The 23631-nt window shown below is 48.2% G+C and overlaps 1 protein-coding gene across 1 annotated transcript in view; it reads right to left on the bottom strand.

The window, feature by feature from the left end:
• The window catches only part of hhatlb (hedgehog acyltransferase like, b), an 81686-nt gene extending 58306 nt beyond the window's left edge, over nucleotides 1–23380 (bottom strand). The window contains exons 1-3 of the mRNA XM_067999387.1: nucleotides 23245–23380; nucleotides 10280–10418; nucleotides 2261–2328 (exon numbers count right to left, since the gene is read on the bottom strand). Coding sequence (XP_067855488.1) covers nucleotides 2261–2328; nucleotides 10280–10385 — 174 coding nt within the window. The 5' untranslated portion in view covers nucleotides 10386–10418; nucleotides 23245–23380. The remainder of the gene's footprint in view (nucleotides 1–2260; nucleotides 2329–10279; nucleotides 10419–23244) is intronic.
• Nucleotides 23381–23631: the final 251 nt, after the last annotated feature.

Genomic DNA, 23631 nt, shown 5'->3' with positions numbered 1-23631 from the left:
AAAGAACAAATGAGAGAACAAATGAGAGAGAGAGAGAAAGAACAAATGAGAGAGAACAAAAGAACAAATGAGAAAGAACAAATGAGAGAGAGAGAGAGAAAGAACAAATGAGAAAGAACAAATGAGAGAGAGAGAGAAAGAACAAATGAGAGAGAACAAATGAGAGAGAGAGAGAGAGAGAGAGAGGGAGAGAAAGAACAAATGAGAGAAGAGAGAACAAATGAGAGAGAAGAGAAAGAACAAATGAGAGAGAAGAGAGAGAGAAAGAACAAATGAGAGAGAGAAAGAACAAATGAGAGAGAACAAATGAGAGAGAGAGAGAGAAAGAACAAATGAGAGAGAACAAATGAGAGAGAGAGAAAGAACAAATGAGAGAGAACAAATGAGAGAGAGAGAAAGAACAAATGAGAGAACAAATGAGAGAGAGAGAGAAAGAACAAATGAGAGAGAACAAAAGAACAAATGAGAAAGAACAAATGAGAGAGAGAGAGAGAAAGAACAAATGAGAAAGAACAAATGAGAGAGAGAGAGAAAGAACAAATGAGAGAGAACAAATGAGAGAGAGAGAGAGAGAGAGAGAGGGAGAGAAAGAACAAATGAGAGAGAAGAGAGAACAAATGAGAAAGAACAAATGAGAGAGAGAGAGAAAGAACAAATGAGAGAGAACAAATGAGAGAGAGAGAGAGAGAGAGAGGGAGAGAAAGAACAAATGAGAGAGAAGAGAGAACAAATGAGAAAGAACAAATGAGAGAGAGAGAGAAAAAGAACAAATGAGAGAGGAGAGAGAACAAATGAGAAAGAACAAATGAGAGAGAGAACAAATGAGAAAGAGGAGAGAGAACAAATGAGAGAGAGAGAGAGAGAGAAGGGAAGTTTAACGGGGAGAATTAGCAGCTGTATGTGACGGGATGTTAAGGAAAACACTCTCAGCTCTGTATAAGCAGAACTCACATTTTGGAGCAAAGCCAAATATCTTATCCTAAATACTACACTCTGAGATTACTTAATTTTTTGTTCTTTTTTTCCAGCACCTGACTGGAGCAGGGTATAAACATTGAACACAGAGACGAGGGTTTAGCTACAAGTGCAATTATGTCCTACAAAGTTTAATTGAAAATAATATGAAAAGATTGTGAAGAATTAATGCATTTGCTGAGAATTTAGCACTATTTTCTAATGCACGTCTTATTAAAAAAAAATATTTTTCTTTTCTGGTTTCTCTCCTGAGGGCACCGACTCCACAAAAAGTGAGTCACCCAGTTTCACAACCTGAGACTTGTGTTTAAGATGAGGAGCGCTGTCCTATTGTTATTTTTCTTTATCCTTCATCGTCACGATCACTCTTCTCCTTCATCAACGTGCGACTCTTCAAAATTAGAGTCCCAGCGAGGATTAATGGGCCCGCATGGAGAGGCGTTCAATCGAAAAATCTGAAACGAGAGCCTCACACTATAAGGAAGGCTGTTACGGTCACAACTTGCATCTATGTAGCACCTTTAACATAAAGGCACTTCACAACTGTTTCCGCTGGCGGGAGGGTCAGCGACCAGAGGACACAGTTTTAAGATAATTGGCAAAAGAACCAGAGGGGAGATGAGGCAAATTTTTTCCAACGCAGCGAACTGTTATGCTCCGGAATGCACTGCCTGAAAGGGCGGTGGAAGCAGATTCAATAGTAACTTTCAAAAGGGAATTGGCTACACACCTGAAGAGGAAAAGATTTGCAGGGCTGTGGGGAAAGAACAGGTGCAATGGGACCAATTGGATAGCACTTTCCAAGAGCTGGCACAGGCGCGATGGGCCGAACGGCCTCCTCCTGTGCTGTAAGATTCCATGATCGCTGCTGGAAATGCGGCGCTTTGGTGAGGACGGGGGAGGGCTCGACTGCGACGCCTCCATGGTGGAATAGCCAGCCGGCAACCGTCACGGCTCACCCATTAATAACAGCCAGGTACGAGCGCCCATGCAACCCGACCCGGCAAGCAGCCGATATCTTCAGGAGAGGGGGAGGGGGAGGAAATTGGTGAGAAAAATATAATTCAAAAGGAAGAGCAGTCAAAGGGTGTGTAGTGTCAAACAACCTTGAAGGTATTTTTCGACTCAGCGCAGACACTTTTGAGATCGATTGCCAATAACGTTCTTATCGATTCGAGTTTGGTGCCTTGCGACGAGCTGGCCAACTCGATAGACTGGTTCAGCCAGCGAGGCAACTAAAGTGAGCAATTTTAACAACACTCGGCCGGGGGTGGCACCAGCTTACCATTTTCCGACCAATGTAGGACCAGCCATGCTTGACGCTCTGCTTAAAACTTTGCCTGCTCATGTTGTCTGTGGGGGCGACAAAAATAAAATTCAAGATAGAAATCAAACACGAGGTGGAGAGTAAATATTTCCTAAAGGAACGGCGTCTCCGTGAAAGACTGTTTGATGAACACTTTGTTACAGTTCATGTTGAGAGAACTTCAGACCAGCTGTACTTAATTTCACCACAGTACCATCGTACACCCTCCCCTCAAACCCCCACCCTAAACATCCTCCCTCACCCCCCCATCATACACCCTCCCTCAAACCCCCACCCTAAACACCCTCCCTCACCCCCCCATCATACACCCTCCCTCAAACCCCCACCCTAAACACTCTCCCTCACCCCCCCATCCTACACTCTCCCTCACCCCCCCATCATACACTCTCCCTCACCCCCCCCATCATACACCCTCCCTCAAACGCCCCACCTCCGACACACCCCTCCCTCACCCCCCCACCTCCGACACACCCTCCCTCACCCCCACCACTAACACCCTCCCTCACCCCCACCCTAAACACCCTCCCTCACCCCCCCATCCTAAAACACTCGCCCTCACCCCCCCATCCTAAACACTCCCCTCACCCCCCCATCCTAAACACTCTCCCTCACCCCCCCCACCCTAAACACTCTCCCTCACCCCCCCCATCCTACACACCCACCCTCACCCCCATCATACACCCACCACACACCCCCCCCCACCCCTAAACACCACCCCCTCACCACCCCACCCTACACACCCTCCCTCACCCCCCCCACCCTAAACACTCTCCCTCACCCCCCCCACCCTAAACACCCCCCCTCACCCCCCACCCTAAACACCCTCCCTCACCCCCCACCCTAACACTCTCCCACACCCCCCCACCCTAAACACCCTCCCTCCCCCCCCACCCTAAACACACTCCCTCACTCCCCCACCCTAAACACCCTCCCTCACCCCCACCCTAAACAACCCTCCCTCACCCCCCCACCCTAAACACTCCTCCCTCACCCCCCCACCCTAAACACTCACCCTCACCCCCCCCATCCTAAACACCCTCCCTCACCCCCATCATACACTCTCCCTCACCCCCCCCCACCCTAAACACTCTCCCTCACCCCCCCATCCTAAACACTCTCTCCCTCACCCCCCACCACCCTAAACACTCTCCCTCACCCCCCCCACCCTCAACACTCTCCCTCACCCCCCCCACCCTCAACACTCCTCCCTCACCCCCCCACCCTAAACACTCTCCTCACCCCCCCACCCCTAAACACTCTCCCTCACCCCCCCCATCCTAAACACCCTCCCTCACCCCCCATCCTAAACACTCTCCCTCACCGCCCCATCATACACTCTCCCACACCCCCCCATCATACACCCTCCCTCAAACCCCCCACCTCCGACACACCCTCACCCTCACCCCCACCCCACCCTAAACACCCCTCCCTCACCCCCCCCATCCTAAACACTCACCCTCACCCCCCCCATCAACACTCTCCCTCACCCCCCCCCTCCTAAACACTCTCCCTCACATCCCCCACCCTAAACACTCTCCCTCACCCCCCCCATCCTAAACACTCTCCCCTCACCCCCCCCACCCTAAACACTCGCCTCACCCCCCCATCCTAAACCACTCACCCTCACTTCCCCCCCACCCTAAACACTCTCCCTCACCCCCCCCATCCTAAACACCCTCCCACACCCCCATCATACACTCCCTCACCCCCCCCACCCTAAACACTCACCCTCACTCCCCCACCCTAAACACACCCCTCACCCCCCCCATCCTAAACACTCTCCTCACCCCCCCACCCAAACACTCCCCTCACCCCCCCCACCCTAACACATTCCCTCACCCCCCCCATCATACCACTCTCCCTCACCCCCCCATCCTAAACACCCACCTCACCCCCCCATCCAAACACTCACCCACACCCCCCCCACCTAAACACACTCCCTCACCCCCCCATCCTAAACACCTCCCCACACTCCCCCACCCTAAACACTCTCCCACACCCCCCCCATCCTAAACACTCTCCCACACCCCCCCCACAACACACACCCTCACCCCCCCACCCTAAACACTCTCCTCACCCCCCCCATCCTAAACACTTCCCTCACCCCCCCACCCTAAACACTCTCCCCACACCCCCCACACCTAAACACTTCCCTCACCCCCCCCATCATACACTCTCCCTCACCCCCCCCATCCTAAACACCCTCCCTCACCCCCCCATCCTAAACACTCTCCCTCACCCCCCCATCCTAAACACTCTCCCTCACCCCCCCCCACCCTAAACACCCTCCCTCACCCCCCCCCAACCTAAACACCCCCCTCACCCCCATCATACACTCTCCCTCACCCCCCCACCCTAAACACTCTCCCTCACCCCCCCCACCCTAAACACTCTCCCTCACCCCCCCCCATCCTAAACACCCTCCCTCACCCCCATCATACACTCTCACCTCACCCCCCCCACCCTAAACACTCTCCCTCACCCCCCCATCCTAAACACTCTCCCTCACCCCCCCCACCCTAAACACTCTCCCTCACCCCCCCACCCTAAACACTCTCCCTCACCCCCCCCCATCCTAAACACTCTCCCTCACCCCCCCACCCTAAACACTCTCCCTCACCCCCCCACCCTAAACACTCTCCCTCACCCCCCCACCCTAAACACTCTCCCTCACCCCCCCACCCTAAACACTCTCCCTCACCCCCCCACCCTCAACACTCTCCCTCACCCCCCCCACCCTCAACACTCTCCCTCACCCCCCCAATCATACACTCTCCCTCACCCCCCCATCATACACCCTCCCTCAAACGCCCCACCCTAAACACTCTCCCTCACCCCCCCACCCTAAACACTCTCCCTCACCCCCCCCACCCTAAACACTCTCCCTCACCCCCCCATCCTAAACACCCTCCCTCACCCCCCCATCCTAAACACTCTCCCTCACCCCCACATCATACACTCTCCCTCACCCCCCCATCATACACCCTCCCTCAAACGCCCCACCTCCGACACACTCTCCCTCACCCCCCCATCATACACCCTCCCTCAAACCCCCCCACCTCCGACACACCCTCCCTCACCCCCACCCGAAACACCCTCCCTCACCCCCACCCTAAACACCCTCCCTCACCCCCCCATCCTAAACACTCTCCCTCACCCCCCCCATCATACACTCTCCCTCACCCCCCCATCCTAAACACTCGCCCTCACCCCCCCCATCCTAAACACTCTCCCTCACCCCCCCATCCTAAACACCCTCCCTCACCCCCATCATACACTCTCCCTCACCCCCCCCCCACCCTAAACACTCTCCCTCACTCCCCCACCCTAACACTCGCCCTCACCCCCCCATCCTAAACACTCTCCCTCACCCCCCCACCCTAAACACTCGCCCTCACCCCCCCACCCTAAACACTTTCCCTCACCCCCCCCATCATACACTCTCCCTCACCCCCCCCATCCTAAACACCCTCCCTCACCCCCCATCCTAAACACTCTCCCTCACCCCCCCCATCATACACTCTCCCTCACCCCCCACCCTAAACACTCTCCCTCACCCCCCCCATCATACACTCTCCCTCACCCCCCCATCCTAAACACCCTCCCTCACCCCCCCATCCTAAACACTCTCCCTCACCCCCCCATCATACACTCTCCCTCACCCCCCCCCACCCTAAACACTCTCCCCTCACCCCCCCCCATCCTAAACACTCTCCCTCAACCCCCCCCACCCTAAACACTCTCCCTCACCCCCTCACCCTAAACACTTTCCCTCACCCCCCCCCCAACCCTCACCCCCCCACCCTAAACACTCTCCCTCACCCCCCCATCCTAAACACCCTCCCTCACCCCCCCATCCTAAACACTCTCCCTCACCCCCCCATCATACACTCTCCCTCACCCCCCCATCCTAAACACTCTCCCTCACCCCCCCCACCCTAAACACTCTCCCTCACCCCCCCCACCCTAAACACTCTCCCTCACCCCCCCACCCTAAACACTCTCCCTAACCCCCCCATCCTAAACACCCTCCCTCACCCCCCCATCATACACTCTCCCTCACCCCCCATCATACACTCTCCCTCACCCCCCCACCCTAAACACTCTCCCTCACCCCCCCCCATCATACACTCTCCCTCACCCCCCCATCATACACTCTCCCTCACCCCCCCATCCTACACTCTCCCTCACCCCCCCCATCATACACTCTCCCTCACCCCCCATCCTACACTCTCCCTCACCCCCCCATCATACACTCTCCCTCACCCCCCCATCATACACTCTCCCTCACCCCCCCATCCTACACTCTCCCTCACCCCCCCATCCTACACTCTCCCTCACCCCCCCATCCTACACTCTCCCTCACCCCCCCATCCTACACTCTCCCTCACCCCCCCATCCTACACTCTGCTCACCCCCCCCATCATACACCCTCCCTCACCCCCCGCATCCTACACTCTCCTCACCCCCCCCCATCATCATACACTCTCCTCACCCCCCCCATCATACACTCTCCCTCACCCCCCCCATCATACACTCTCCCTCACCCCCCCATCATACACCCTCCCTCACCCCCCCATCATACACTCTCCCTCACCCCCCCCATCATACACTCTCCCTCACCCCCCCATCATACACACTCTCCCTCACCCCCCCATCCTACACTCTCCCTCACCCCCCCATCATACACACTCTCCCTCACCCCCCCATCATACACCCTCCCTCACCCCCCCATCATACACTCTCCCTCACCCCCCCCATCATACACTCTCCCTCACCCCCCCATCATACACACTCTCCCTCACCCCCCCATCCTACACTCTCCCTCACCCCCCCATCATACACTCTCCCTCACCCCCCCATCCTACACTCTCCCTCACCCCCCCATCCTACACTCTCCCTCACCCCCCCATCCTACACAGCCTCGCTGTACTGATATTAAGACTATTCGCACCATCTTCTACTCTAACCCACTCCTTCCTTCAAAACTGTGGAACTCCTTACTTCCATTACTCTTCCCCTCCTCCTCAGATTATTAAAATCCAAGTTCATTGTCACCTAACCACTACTTTCCGATATAATTCTTCTTCTCTCCCCTTCTTTTGAATGTCAAAGATGTCCCTCGTCCTGCCCCTCAATAACAGTAAAAAAAATCTCACAGGATTCAGGATTCACGTGATGGTTGATTTCAGAGCATTGGGTCAAATGCAACAAAAAGTTTTACCGAAATATTTATTCATAAAGGCTTAGTTCGCCCTTTAAACGATTTCCTTTGCCTGCTAATTTTGCAGCATGGGTTAATGCATTTGTGCCTATTGCAACCCAGTTATTTACTTGAATGTATCAACTTGTGCACTAAAATTAGCACAAGGGCAATGAATCCCTCTGGAACACTACATTCTGTAAAAACACGGTTTATATTAGCTTGAACTGGAAGAACCACATGTAACTGCAACTTTGAGCAGTTCATTTATAAGAGGATGGGACAGCCTGGGATGAGAAAAAGCCATCTGACCTGTCTAGCCAGTCCCTTCCACAGACCAGTACAATCCAGCCCATCAGGGGTTCTGCCCCACTTATTTATTCGCTCACCTAAAAGCCTGCGGATGTTGGTTTAATTGAAATTGTCAAGACTGGGATCGATAGATTTTTGTTCGGTAAGGGTATCAAGGGATATGGAACAATGGCAGGTAAACGTTGAGGTGCAGATCAGCCATGATCTAATTGAATGACGGAACAGGCTCGAGGGGCTGAATGGCCTACTCCTGTTCCTAATCTCTGGAGGAAAAATTCTGTATAAATGCTCCCAATTCCCGTAGGTAATCAAGCAAGATTCCTGAATGTTCATCCAATCTCATCTCTACGGTTCAACCCTGGTCTACTACCCTCTACAGACAACACACTCGTTCTCCTTCTCCCAGACTCGTCGGTAGCACAACAGCTAAGATGTTCCCGGCCGCGTTTGATCTCAATTTATACCTATCCCTCTAGCCTCCAATCCTCGGCCCAGCCAGACAGTTAACGTACTGGGAACGCACTGTACAGACTGAGAGAGTCACTGGCATCCTCTGTCCCCATGGATGGAGTAATCACAAAATGCTCCTTAAAAACATTTTAATGCCCTGGCTACATGGTAGGTTTGGTGCCAGTGCGACACGATCATTTCACACTGCAGCAACACAAGTACAACTGATTCCACAACACCAGTTCAAGCTTGGTGTCATCGTTTGGTGGGGTGCGTCAAACTCAAGATACCAAGCTCCGAGAAACAGAGCAAACGCAAGTGAGAAATACTTAGAAGAACAAGAATATTTAGGAACAGGAAATGTAATTTAGCCCAGCGGGCCTAATCCGGCGCCTAAATCAAGAAAAGACCATCAAGCCATAGAGTGTAGATTCACTGATACGATGGCAAGGATGGGAAATGATAGATATGAGGAGAGACTTGGGAAAATGGGACTATTCCCAGTGGTGTTGAGAAGGCCAAGAGGAGATTTAATTGAGGTTTTTTTTAAATTACAAAGGGTTTTGATAAGGTGAATAGAGAAAAAAAACTGTTTCTTCCAATTGGGGAGTCAGTTGCAAGGAGGTCATCAATTGAAAACGGTCACTAGGAGGCTGAGGAAAGAAGTTTGGGGAAAGGTCTTTGGCGCAGAGAGTTGTTAAGAGCATGGAACAACAGAGAGTCGTTTAGGAACAAAGTGGATAAATATTTGACGTAGAGAAAAACACAGGGCCATAGGGAGAGGGGAGGGTGTTGGGATTAGTTCTGCATTGCACTAGCAATGAGCCAGCAGAGACGCAGTGGGTCGTATGTCCTGTTAAAGTGCCGTGAACTTCAATGGTTGTAATTTATTTACTAGTATTATTTCATTGATAAGTCAGCCTTGGTTCAGTGGGTAGCACTCTCGCCTCTGAGTCAGACGGTTATGGGTGCAAGTTCCAGGGGACAACTCCCCAGCTCTTCTTCAAAATAGTGCCGTGGGATCGTTCAAGTCCACCTGAGAGGACAGGTGGGGCTGTGGTTTAATGTCTCATCCTAAAGACGGCACCTCCGGCAGTGCAGCACTCCATCAGTACTGCGCTGAAGTGTCAGCCTGGATTATGTGCTCAAGTCTCTGGAGTGGGACTTGAAAAAGAAAGACTTGCATTTATATAGCGCCTTTCACGACCCCAGGACATCCTAAAGTGTTTTACAACCAACAAAGTACTTTTGAAGTGTAGTCTCTGTTGTAATGTAGGAATCCACGACCTTCTGACTCAGCCACGGCTGACACATAGATAGATGCCTAGCAGAAGCTGCAGCATCTTCTAGTGGGGGAGGGATTGGGGTGGAGAAGAGAAAATTGGAGGGAGTCACACATAGTCCTTAGTGTCTCCCAGTGGCCGTCTATGGGGACACTGGCAGTGACCTGGGAGAAGACTGTTCACCAGCTGTCTCAATTGCAGGGTGTCAGGTAAGATAGATGAAGAAGAGGATACAATTACAGGAACAAATGGGAAGAAAGGGTACTAAAAAAGTGATGGCTAACTGCGTTTGAATTTCTGGACACGGAGTTTCAGGTGACAGTGTTTGGGAAGAGACTTGTAAAGGGTTCATGAAGCTTTGCTGCTGCTATTCAGTTCCTACTGGCTCCAGTTGCAACTTTACATAGAATTTTACAGCATTCAGGCCATTCTGCCCAACTGGTCTATTCCGGTGTTTATGCTCCACACGAGCTTCCTCCCACCCCATCAGCAAAACCTTCCAATCCTCTCTTCCAGCAGCACTCTGAAGTGATGAGACCTTAGAGAGGCAGATGACCCCATGACTGAGCTCAACGGAGCAGCAATAAAAAGGACATTTTTTAAGTAACTGTGACTAAACTATTAAGTCATACAAGGAGAATCATTTTGGATGGGGGGAGGGTGGAGGGGGCAGGGAAGAAGGGGATAAATTACAAATGGGTACTGATCGATAAACCTTCTTCACGTTACCTGTCGAGGCTTCAAAGATCCAGCTTGCTGCCCACAGTATGGCCAGAGACAACACCAGGGTGTAAAGGCACAGCTCGGCCTTGGGTAAGGCAGTCTTAAGACCCATGTCTGCAGATCACCAGCTCCGGGAAAGGAAGACCTGAATTGGGGGAGGAAAGAAAGGAAAATCATAAATTAGAACAAGACTGAAATGAAAACAAGCCATGACCACTGGAGGTTTTGGCTATCTGGCACTCTGCTTTTAAACATACTTTGCAACCTAGAAATTACCACTGACAATGATAGCAAACAAATGCTTAACGCCTTATTTTGGGAGTCCTCCGCTGGCTATTTTAATGGTGGGGGTTAAGCCATTTAAAATAAACAGGTTAACACCTGTGTTAAAACAGCGAGCAGAGGACTGTCGTGTGAATCCATTGAATAGCTGTTGATTAATATTACCAAGAGTGATTTCAACATTTGTACCTTTAATTGAAAAGTGTCATGCTCATATATACACACATAACAGGAAAAATACCAATATCTATGCAGTTTGTAGTATCCAAAATTATTGAGTTCACTCTACAACCAGAGGTTATGGCTCTTTTAAATCTAGGGCAGCCAACTCCCCTGAAAACAGTCAACAAAACACCTAATCTCCTTGAGCTTGTGTCCGAGCAGCTTTTTTCCCTGTGGCACCTTTATGGGAACGTCAAGCGCAGGTTTTGCAGTACAACTGGGCCAGCTGGAGTGGTCTCAGGCAAGAATTTGCGACCTCATGCTAGCATTCCACCAACCAGTCAAGACATCCAGACTTCATCTAGGTCCATACCAGGCAGATCACATTTAGTGCTGCCGAGTGTCACATCTCAGCCAAGCACCTAATCCTTGGCATTGGTCCATAGTCTTATCTTACTGAAAGACGTACTATGCCAATTGCCGAAAAGCAGTAATACAGACGGGAAAGGTCAGGTGACCAAACAGACGAAGAATCCTAACTCCATACGCAGTGCCAATGTGGAAAGCTAGGAGGTTGCCAGTGGGACAATCTGACGGCAGCTCCAAGCCCCATTGTCCTCGGATAGGCTCAAAGAATTGGTTGGAGATCATCAAATCTGTTATCAAGATTGGCCTGATTCCAGTATTCCTCCTCGTGAAGGATGGAGACACTCGTCACGACTCTGTGGCTAGGGAGAGTTCTGGAACTGCGTATTTGCTAAAAAGTTTTTTTTTATTCGTTCATGGGATGTGGGCGTCGCTGGCAAGGCCAGCATTTATTGCCCATCCCTAATTGCCCTCGAGAAGGTGGTGGTGAGCCGCCTTCTTGAACCGCTGCAGTCCGTGTGGTGAAGGTTCTCCCACAGTGCTGTTAGGAAGGGAGTTCCAGGATTTTGACCCAGCGACGATGAAGGAACGGCGATATATTTCCAAGTCGGGATGGTGTGTGACTTGGAGGGGAACGTGCAGGTGGTGTTGTTCCCATGTACCTGCTGCTTTTGTCCTTCTAAGTGGTAGAGGTCGCGGGTTTGGGAGGTGCTGTCGAAGAAGCCTTGGCGAGTTGTGGCAGTGCATCCTGTGGATGGTGCACACTGCAGCCACTGTGCGCCGGTGGTGAAGGGAGTGAATGTTTAGGGTGGTGGATGGGGTGCCAATCAAGCGGGCTGCTTTGTCCTGGATGGTGTCGAGCTTCTTGAGTGTTGTTGGAGCTGCACTCATCCAGCCAAGTGGAGAGTATTCCATCACACTCCTGACTTGTGCCTTGTAGATGGTGGAAAGGCTTTGGGGAGTCAGGAGGTGAGTCACTCGCCGCAGAATACCCAGCCTCTGACCTGCTTTTGTAGCCACAGTATTTATATGGCTGGTCCAGTTACATTTCTGGTCAATGGTGACCCCCAGGATGTTGATGGTGGGAGATTCGGCGATGGTAATGCCTTTGAATGTCAAGGGGAGGTCGTTAGACCCTCTCTTGTTGGAGAGGGTCATTGCCTGGCACTTGTCTGGCACGAATGTTACTTGCCACTTATCAGCCCAAGCCTGGATGTTGTCCAGGTCTTGCTGCATGCAGGCTCGGACTGCTTCATTATCTGAGGGGTTGCAAATGGAACTGAACACTGTGCAATCATCAGCGAACATCCCCATTTCTGACCTTATGATGGAGGGAAGGTCATTGATGAAGCAGCTGAAGATGGTTGGGCCTAGGACACTGCCTTGAGGAACTCCTGCAGCAATGTCCTGGGGCTGAGATAATTGGCCTCCAACAACCACTACCATCTTCCTTTGTGCTAGGTATGACACGAACCACTGGAGAGTTTTCCCCGATTCCCATTGACTTCAATTTTACTAGGGCTCCTTGGTGCCACACTCGGTCAAATGCTGCCTTGATGTCAAGGGCAGTCACTCTCACCTCACCTGCAATGACCAAGGGCCTCAATCAGCCAAATCAAAGAAGATTAAACATTTCCTTCTGAAGCTTGATCCCAGGTACTCAATATTCGAACCGAGTAACTAGATATTCCCCTGGCCAGTTTACTTCAGCTGTCCCCATTAACTGGCATTGTCGCAAACATAAAACCTATTCAGAAGACCAGACTGTCAGACCAATAATTCCAGACCAGTAGCAATGTTGTCAATTCCATTTGCACTCAGAGAAAAACCATTGTAAATAAGCAGCTGTTGTGTTATCTCAATCTCAACCTGAAGGGGTTTGATAGAATAAATAAGGAGAAACTGTTTTCACTGGCAGGAGGGTAGGTAACCAGAGGACACAGATTTAAGATAATTGGCAAATTATCCCAGAGGGGAGATGAGAATTTTTTTTTAACGCAGCGAGTTGTTATGATCTGGAATGCACTGCCTGAAAGGGCCGTGCAAGCAGATTCAATCGTAACTTTCAAATGGGAATTGGATATATATATATATACACATACTTGAAAAGGAAACATTTGCAGGGCTGTGGGGAAAGATCAGGAGAGTGGGCCTAATTGGATAGCTCTTTTAAAGAGCCAGCACAGGCATGATGGGCCGAATGGCCTCCTAATGTGCTTTACGATTCTATGAACCAGGCAGGGCTTCCTCGGGGGAGTGTCTGTGGCCCTACCAGGGCTACAACACAGATACAGTCTGCAATTATTTGAGAAATTTTTGTATTATATTTTAAAATAATTTTAGATAGCTAATTCACATTTACCCTATCTATATTTTTAAAGGAGCTCCTTTATCTTTAATCCATGGGAATGGCTGATAGACAAAGCTGACAAGATCCATCCATGATTTGAATGAGAGTTGGCAAGCCTTCTTTATTAGTGGCACTGCCTCTACTCAAAATTAATCAGATCAAAGATTGCTTGGTGACTGGGCAGTCTCTTTTTGTAATGTTAATGTAAGAGAGTCTTCAGACAGGGTTAAGAGGCAAACTCATTAAATCTGATGGCTGACCCATCAATGGATATGCTTGAGGGGGAGGGGGTGGGAAGATATTTAATGTCTCAACTTTGCCAACCGTGACCTTTACGATTAAAAACACTGCTGCTCGGCTTTAGCTCAGTTAAATTTGCTTATAAGAACATAAGAAATAGGAGCAGGAGTAGGCCAATCGGCCCCTCGAGCCTGCTCCGCCATTCAATAAGATCATGGCTGATCTGATCCTAACCTCAAATCTAAATTCATGTCCAATTTCCTGCCCGCTCCCCGTAACCCCTAATTCCCTTTACTTCTAGGAAACTGTCGATTTCTGTTTTAAATTTATTTAATGATGTAGCTTCCACAGCTTCCTGGGGCAGCAAATTCCACAGACCTACCACCCTCTGAGTGAAGAAGTTTCTCCTCATCTCCGTTTTGAAAGAGCAGCCCCTTAGTCTAAGATTATGCCCCCTAGTTCTAGTTTCACCCATCCTTGGGAACATCCTTACCGCATCCACCCGATCAAGCCCCTTCACAATCTTATATGTTTCAATAAGATCGCCTCTCATTCTTCTGAACTCCAATGAGTAGAGTCCCAATCTACTCAACCTCTCCTCATATGTCCGCCTCCTCATCCCCGGGATTAACCGAGTGAACCTTCTTTGTACTGCCTTGAGAGCAAGTATGTCTTTTCTTCAGTATGGACACCAAAACTGTATGAACTGTATGTTCAACTACTTATGAAGTTGAACTCCTTGAGGTACATGCAAGAATCGTGTTGCTTAGTATCACGTCCCATTAGGAAGTCTACAAAAGTCTGTTTCTATCAAAAATCTTGCAGACTGCGTACAAAATACATTCTCAAGGGTACTTGTTAAAACAACAAAAATCAAATCAGTCCACAACGCTCAAATATTGTACTGCTAGTTTCCTGCTACGTCTTACTGCTTCTGTGCATCATCTTACTTGTAAATAAACTTGCTAATTATAAATGTAAGGAATCTTACAACACCAGGTTATAGTCCAACAGTTTTATTTATTTATAAAACTGTTGGACTATAACCTGGTGTTGTGAGATTCCTTACATTTGTCAACCCCAGTCCATCACAGGCATCTCCACATCATTGCTAATTATAGGCAGAACATAATGGTCTGAGGTGTGATATTTACACACAATTACATTGGAATTACAAAACAGAAATAGGCCCTTCAGCCCAACCAGTCTGCGTTGGTGTTTATCATCCACAAATCATTAGCCCTCATCTCATGTGCCAACCTGTTCCCATGTGCCCTTTATCCCACTTTCCTTCAACCATTTACCCAGCCTATTCTTACGTGTTGACCTGATGTCTGCTTCAATCACTAACTTTTGTAGCGCATTCCACAGCCTCACAACCCTCTGCATACAAAAAGTTTCTCCTCCATTCTATCCTAAATCTCTTACATTTAATCTTTAATCTAATGTCCCCCAATCACTGGAAACAGTCTGTTTCTATCTATTCTGCCCCCCCCCCCAACATAATTTAAAATGCCCCCCCCCCACTCCACCCCTCACCATAACCTCATCTGTTCTAACCAAAACACCTTTTACAGAAAACAGGAGAAAGTGATGGGCATCTAACATAATCTCTGGCGCTTTATATCTCAGAGCAGAGTTAATTGTTAGTCCCAAGGCATGCTATCCCCCTCACAGGAGAGATAAAGGAATGTGTCTCCGTTTATAGAAGACTCAAATCTCCGTACGGAAGCTGCCTCTCTCCCATGGCGACAAGACAAAGAGAAGGGAGAAAGCCCAAAGTGTAATGTAGGCTTTATAGAACGCTGAAGTTGTGAATGTGACGCATGTCAAACCTTTCCTGAGGAATACACCAACTTTCTCAGGCACCTTTATCAGTCATTTTCTTCACCATAATCTGGATTCAACTGCCAAGTATTCACCGTGATTCCTAACGTCAGAGATCTTATGAGTATCCTCTTCAGTACATTCTTAAAGGGACACTACCTTCAGGAAAAGTGGTCAAAAAACTATTCCTTGCTTACTTGGAGAGGAAGAATAGCTGTGTGTTTGACCTGAGGATTTTTTGACGGGATTTACTTCACTGAATTGGGCACTTGTAAACAAAATAACTAAAGACTTGTCAAACACATTTCATTAAGACGATAGCACTCTCTAAAAATATTTTGCTTGCCTTAGTTTCCCTCATAGGTTTTATTTCCCAATTTATCTTACACTTGTTCTATGTTCCTGGTCTTAAACTCAACTCTGTTTATTCTGTCCACAGTTTATTAATCGAGCTACCCGCATTTCTTTTAACCCTCCCCTTGAGTAATGAATGTCTTTTCCACCTTTCCAAACACCCAGGTTTTAGATTAATCTCCCAAGGACGGCTATCACCAAATAAAACAGCAAAAATATGTTTTAATCATAACGCACTGAACACTTGAAAGCTGCAGCTTTGGCATTCTTCAGCTTTGCTTAATTAATAACATTGGATTTCAGTATTGAAATTACAACATCATAAATAACTTCAGCCATCCTCCAAAACACTAATTTGCATATTTTTAATTTAAAATACAAAGAAAGGCCAATAAATCAGCGGCAGTAGGCGCTTGCTCAGGAATATAATTTGATGATGTCCTGTTCTCTGTGCAATATGTAGACCTTCTATGCACCTGAAGTCCCTAGAATCCCTGCACTCCCTTCTTTACAACAAGTTGTTGGTTACATAAGAACATAAGAAATAGGAGCAGGAGTAGGCCAATCGGCCCCTCGAGCCTGCTCCGCCATTCAATAAGATCATGGCTGATCTGATCCTAACTTCAAATCTAAAGAACACAAGAAGCAGGAACAGGACCCGGCCACTCAGCCCCTGGGGCCGCTCCGCCACCCACAGGGCCTTGACCGATCCGAACTCAGCTTCATGTCCAATTTCCTGCCCGCTTCCCGTAACCCCTAATTCCCTTTACTTCTAGGAAACTGTCTATTTCTGTTTTAAATTTATTTAATGATGTAGCTTCCACAGCTTCCTGGGGCAGCAAATTCCACAGACCTACTATCCTCTGAGTGAAGAAGTTTCTCCTCATCTCCGTTTTGAAAGAACAGCCCCTTATTCTAAGATTATGCCCCCTAGTTCTAGTTTCACCCATCCTTGGGAACATCCTTACCGCATCCACCCGATCAAGCCCCTTCACAATCTTATATGTTTCAATAAGATCACCTCTCATTCTTCTGAACTCCAATGACTGGAGTCCCAATCTACTCAACCTCTCCTCATATGTCCACCCCCTCATCCCCGGGATTAGCCAAGTGAACCTTTTTTGTACTGCCTCGAGAGCAAGTATGTCTTTTCTTAAGTATGGACACCAAAGCTGTATGCAGTATTCCAGGTGCGGTCTCACCAATACCTTATATAACTGCAGCAATACCTCCCTGTTTTTATATTCTATCCCCCTCGCAATAAAAGCCAACATTCCGTTGGCCTTCTTGATCACCTGCTGCACCTGCATACTAACTTTTTGATTTTCTTGCACTGGGACCCGCAGATCCCATTGTACAGCAGTAGTTTCCAGTTTCTCGCCATTAAGATAATAACTTGCTCTCTGATTTTTCCTGCCAAAGTGCATAACCTCACATTTTCCAATATTGTATTGCATCTGCCAAATCTCCGCCCACTCACCCAGCCTGTCTATATCCCCTTGTAGATTTTTTACATCCTCCTCACTCTCTACTTTCCCTCCCACCTTTGTATCATCTGCAAACTTTGATATGTTACACTCGGTCCCCTCCTCCAAATCGTTAATATAGATTGTAAAGAGTTGGGGACCCAGCACCGGCCCCTGCGGAACACCACTGGCTACTGGTTGCCAGTCCGAGAATGTACCATTTATCCCAACTCTCTGCTTCCTGTTAGATAACCAATCCTCCACCCATGCCAGAATATTACCCCCAATCCAGTGATTCTTTATCTTGAGCAATAATCTTTTATGTGGCACCTTGTCGAATGCCTTCTGGAAGTCTAAATACACTACGTCCACTGGTTCCCCTTTATCCACCCTGTACGTTATGTCCTCAAAGAACTCAAGCAAATTTGTCAGACATGACTTCCCCTTCGTAAAGCCATGCTGACTTTGTCCTATTAAATTATGTTTATCTAAATGTTCTGTTACTGTCTCCTTAATAATAGACTCCAAAATTTTACCCACCACAGATGTTAGGCTAACTGGTTCAACACCGGGATCTGTAAGGGCAGGTTTTATCAGCAGTTTAACAGAAGCACAGTAATCCTCATCCTTCATTGCTGAAAAGCCATTTGGTTTTGTATTTTTGCGTTGTGTATTTGCAAAGAATGTTCAGCCTGCATAGAATAAGGTGAGTTGGTGTCCCCGTGCCATCCTCCTCCATCGCCTGGCCCATGTTGTGCAGCTCGGTGGGACCTCCATCGCATGGCTCCACTCAGACCTGCCCAAAACACAGCCAGTGCATCCCCACCAATGGCTTTCAACCCGCCATCATCTCCAAAGTCCCCCAAAGGATCTATTCTTGGCGGTCTTCTCCTTCTCCTCCTCCTCCACATACCACCCCTTGGCAACATCACCTGCAGGCACGGGGTTTACTTCCATACTTCGCTGAAGACGCCCAGCTCTACCTCTCCACCAATTTCTTTGATCCCACAACTACATCTGTGCTGACAGACTGCCTGTTTAACATTAAGTCATGGATGAGTCAAACGTTCCCCCCAGCTTGGCATGATCGATGCTTTTGTTCTTGGCCTACACCATAAACTCTGCTCCCTTGCCATTGACTCCATCTTCATCCCTGGCCATTTAGTGTCCTCTTCAATCAAGAGCTGAGTTTCAAACTCCATATCCTGTCCCTCATCATGACCACGTTCTTCCACCTCCACAATACTGTTTGCCTCCACCCTACCTCAGCCTGACTGCCACTGAAATCTTTACCCACACTTTCTCACCTCCAGACTCAATTCCTCAAGTTCTCCTTAATGTTCCCTCCATGAAGCTCAACATACTCAAAACTCAGATGTCTATATCCTGTCCCACACTTATGTCCCACTTGCCCACCAGACCTGCCCTTGGTGATCTACTCTGGTTCCCTGTCACCCAGTGCATGGAATTTAAAATCCTCATCTTCAAATCCTTCCATGGCCTCACCCCACCCTGTCTCACCGATCGGTCTTACGACCCCTCCATTACCCTTCTTTATTCCACCTCTGGCTTCTTGTGCAACACACCATTGATGGTAGATTCTTCAGCTGCCTCAGCCAAACTCTCTGGAATTCCTTCCCTAGTTGCTTCCATCTCTCCACTTCTCTCTCCCTTTAAAAACCTTCTCCAATCCCAACTTTTCAAGCCCGTTTTTAGTCACCTATCTACCACTGTGGTTCAGTACCATCACCATAGAACAGTGTAAAAAGCTCCCTCTCTGTTCCGTTCTCTTTCAAAACTGCTGTCATCACCCTCTCCTCAAAAACCCAACTTCGATCCCCCTGTCCTGGCAAATTACCATCACATCTCCAACCTCTGTTTCCTCTTCAAAGCTCTTGAACCTGTTGTCACCTCCCAGATCCACGCCCGTCCCTCTGACAGTTCTCTGTTTGAATCTCTCCAGTCAGGTTTCTGTCACTCCCGTGACACCAGAACGGCCCTAACCAAAATTATCAACGACATTCCCTGTGACTGCAACTGCGGTGCATTGTTCCTCCCTGTTCTCCTCAATCTCTCTGTAGCCTTTGACACAGTTGACCATATCATGTCCTGCTCCAATGCCTCTCCTCCACTATCCAGCACATGGGACTGCCCTTGCTTGGTTCCACTCTTGCATATCCACATGCAGCATCTATTCCCGTCCATGCACCATCACCTCGGGTTCCCCAAAGAATCCATCCTTGGCCCCCTCCTCTTCCTCATTTACATGCTGCCTCTAGGTGTCATTGTCCCAGACATGTCAGCATACATGTAGAAGCCGATGTCAACACCAGCTCCATTTCTCCACCACCTCTCTCAACCCTGTCCGCTGTCTGCGTTGTCAGACTGCTTATCCGACATCCAGTGTTGGGTGAGCCACAACCTTTTCCAGCTAAACATTGGGAAGACCATAACCATCATCTTTGGACCCTGCCGAATACTCGCTACCCTTGCCACCCACACCAGACACTGCCTCAGGCTAAATGAGATTATTTGCAACCTCAGTCTGCTATTTGACCTTGAACTGAACTTCCATGTCCACGTTCTCTCCATCATAGAATCTGCCTACTTCCACCTTCGTAAGATGGCCTGCCTCTGCATCACCTCAGCCCATCTGTCGCTGAAATCCTCGTTCATGCCTATTTTACCTCAGATTTTACTATTCCAATACTCTACTGGCCAGTCTCCTATCCTCCAACCTCTACAAACTTCAACTGACACAAAATTCTGATGCCCATATCCTGTAACGCACCAAGTCCCACACGCACATCACCCCTGTCCTCGCTGACCTACATTAGCTACCAGTCCCCCAACACCTCAAATTTAACATTTTCATCCTTGCATTGCCCCTCCCTATCTCTGCACCCTCCTCCAGCCCTACACCTCCCAAACTCTCTGTTTCTCTGACTCTGGCCTCTTGTGCGTCTTTTGCCCCGCCATTGGTGGCCGAGCCTTCAGTTTCCTAGACACCACGTTCTGGAATTCCTCCATCTCCCTCTTCTCTTTTAAGACACACCCTTGACCAAACTTTTGATCACTCCTCCTAACATCATCCTCTTTGTCTCAGCATCCAATCTTTTCCTCACGACTCTGTAACTACATATTTCCATTTTTCTTTCTTTTAAAATCACAGCATTTTTATTTTAGAAGATCAAAGTGTTTCCTAAGTGTACTGAAAACACTTGTACACTCAACCATGCACTTGACCTAATCCTGGAGCAGGCCTTGGGTCGTTTAGGATTTTAAAGACGCTAAATAAATTCTAGTTGTTGTTGAAATTATTCTAGGAGCTGAATATCATAGATTGGTCACGAATTGAAGAGTCTTTTATAGGTATGGTAATGTAGTAGTTATACTGGACGAGCAATGATACTTGATGAGCAACCCAGAGGTCACGATTTCAAATCCCACCGTGGCCAGTTGTGAAAGTATATTCAATAAATTTGGTAACTTGTGGGCTGACACAAGAAAACGATCATGGAACCTGCCAAATTGTCATTCAGGAAAGGGAACCTGCCACCCCTTACCCCATCTGGCCTCCACTATTCTAGTCCACACTATGTGGGTGATTCTTAATGCCCTTTAGAGTAGCCTTGCAAGCCACTCAGTTGTACAAACGGTCGCTTAAGAGGAGCAAGCACACCGCCACCTTCTCAGGACAACTAGGGATGGGCAATAATTACTGCCACCGCGGACAATTAAAAAAAAAACTTTTCAGTGAGCACCATGAACCCACAACAATTGCACAATATTTACCCCAGGGTGCACGTGGACAAAACTTTCTCATGGCAAAAGTTTATATATTCCCGTTTTATATTCTTAAAAAATTAAATCGTGAAAGAGAATCAGGATGAAACTTGTGATAAATTCAGTCTAGACCTGGGAACTTCAATCTACAAAACAATACATTTTTACATCAAGGGATATGGGGATCGGGCGAGAAAGCGGAGTTGAGGTGGAAGATCAGCCACGATCTTACTGAATGGCGGAGCAGGCTGGAGGGACCGTATGGTCTACTCATGCTCCTATTTCATATGTTCTTATGGATATAATAGTACAGACACAATGAAGGTGGGGCAGGCGTGATTTTCCATCGGGCAGGTGTATACTGGGTGGCCGAACCACCATCGCCCATTTTGTGCCCCCAAAGTTACATTTTACCCCCAATTCTTCCCCCAAAGAATTCTATGTGACAGGTTCACAGGTCCATGTTTCAGAGTGATGTTAGAGCTGAGTTTCCCCAGTTCAGGATGATGGTTCGGGGGTAACTTTATGCTGTTGAGAGTGTTTGAGTGGGGAAATCTGTAAACAGGGATGGAGTCACAGGGGGTGGAAAGGATTCTGTACCAGGATGGACCCACCGGACAGGGGAAAGAGGATAGATTTGTTCCATCACACCAGAGTGGGGTAACTTCATCTGAATGGCCATTCCTCACGTGAGCTCGTGGACTGAGCATCAGTACGTCTGAACATTCTCCAGCAGGGTAACTGGATAGTGATCACAAGTGGGAACACTAGCTGATACCTCCCCAGCTTAGCCCAGGGACATTAAGGGCAACTGCACTGATGTAACCAAGATCATTCAACTGATTGCAAACTGAAGATTGAAGACTGAACTGAAGATTGAAGACCTTCCTGGTCCCTGTGGTTCAGTTCCACAGTGGATCACGGTGATGACGGGAGCATTTAGGAAAATGAGCCTTCAGAAAAAAAGGATGGTGTGCTCCAATAAGGTGTCAGCCTTGGCTCAGCTGGTAGCATTCTCACGCCTGAGGCAGAAGGTCATGGGTTCAAGCCCCACCACAGAGACTTGAGCACAAAAACCTAGGCTGACCCTCCAGTGCAGTACTGAGGGAGTGCACATTAAACAGAGGCCCTGTCTGCCCCCTCAGGTGGATGTAAAAGATCCCACTGCACTATTTTGAAGAAGAGCAGGGGAGTTCTCCCCAGTGTCCTGGCCAATATTTATCCCTCAACCAACATCACCAGAACAGAGTATCTGATCATTATCACATTGCTGTTTGTGGGACCTTGCTGTGTGCAAATTAGCTGCTGCATTTCATAAATCACAGCAGTGACTACACTTCAAAAGATACTTCAAAGGGCTTTCGGATATCCTGAGGTCATGAAAGGTGCTAAATAAAGTCTTTCTAAATCAAATTTTTGGAAAGTTTTATAATTTATATTAATTCAATGAAAATACTTCTTCCTGCTTACAGCAACTATAAATTAAATGGACTTTTGATATCTCTTTTTGACCCAATTCATTTCATTCTTAAATGAATTTGAGATTGATTGTCCTTATATTTAAGCATCCACAAACGGACACAATGCACACTGGAGCTTTAAGGAGAAACAAATATAGCTGGGGTAAGTGGCCTTAATTTTAAAAAATATATTATTGCCATGGGCAGGCGGGAGGAAATATAGCTGCAGTGACATTATGGGGGTGGGGGGGGGAGAACCGTGTAAACTAATGGGGCAAATTAGTCAAATGGGAAGGTGCACTGGAATAGCAGAGTCAACCGCACCGTTTTGCCTTTACCAATTTTAGGGGACTGCAGCTACAGCGACACTGGATACAGCCCTCGGATGGACGGTTCGAGACTCACCACCGACACTGCGGGCGATTTTCTTTTGACATTTATAGGCAGCGAATTACGCGTCTTTAATTCGCAAATCTGCAGCATTACGGTCGAGATTGGACAAATTGCTTAGGCTGGTCTACATGCATGCAAATCGAAACACAATTAGAGAGATGCAGCCAGTCGGAGTGCTTTGAAAGCCCATGCTACATAGTGGCGAGGCAGGGTTAGTTTGCTATTGGTATCAATTATACAATGCAGCGGTTTTGCATTTTTTTTTTAGTTCATACATGCACTGACCTTGAATCCAGTACGTTAACAGACACACACCCTGGAATTGGGAAGACTCAAGTTTTTGTTGATATTTTTTAAATAAGGGAAAATTTGCCTACGGTCTAACTCATGCCTTCGTCCCAGTGATTTTTTTTTTGCTGATGAGATCAGCCCCGGGTTGTGCAGAAGTGAAGAGCAGCGGATTATTTTTAAATTCAGCCAAGGAAAAGAATTTGGCTCATCCCCTTACAGCTGTCCGTCAAACCCGCCTGCTCTCCTGGGCTCAGCGCTTTTGGGAGAGAAGGGATAGGCTTCTTTAAACCAATAAAAACCCATCAGCTGATAGCCGCATTATTAGTGCCCTCCTCTCAGCCAGTGCATGTCAGACATCGTGAATAACAAGTAGGTGCTACA

This window comes from Heptranchias perlo, chromosome 2, assembly GCF_035084215.1.
Source record: "Heptranchias perlo isolate sHepPer1 chromosome 2, sHepPer1.hap1, whole genome shotgun sequence".
NCBI lineage: Eukaryota > Metazoa > Chordata > Chondrichthyes > Hexanchiformes > Hexanchidae > Heptranchias > Heptranchias perlo.
The sequence above is the reverse complement of the archived record's forward strand: the minus strand, read 5'-3'. Positions and strand labels throughout refer to the sequence as shown.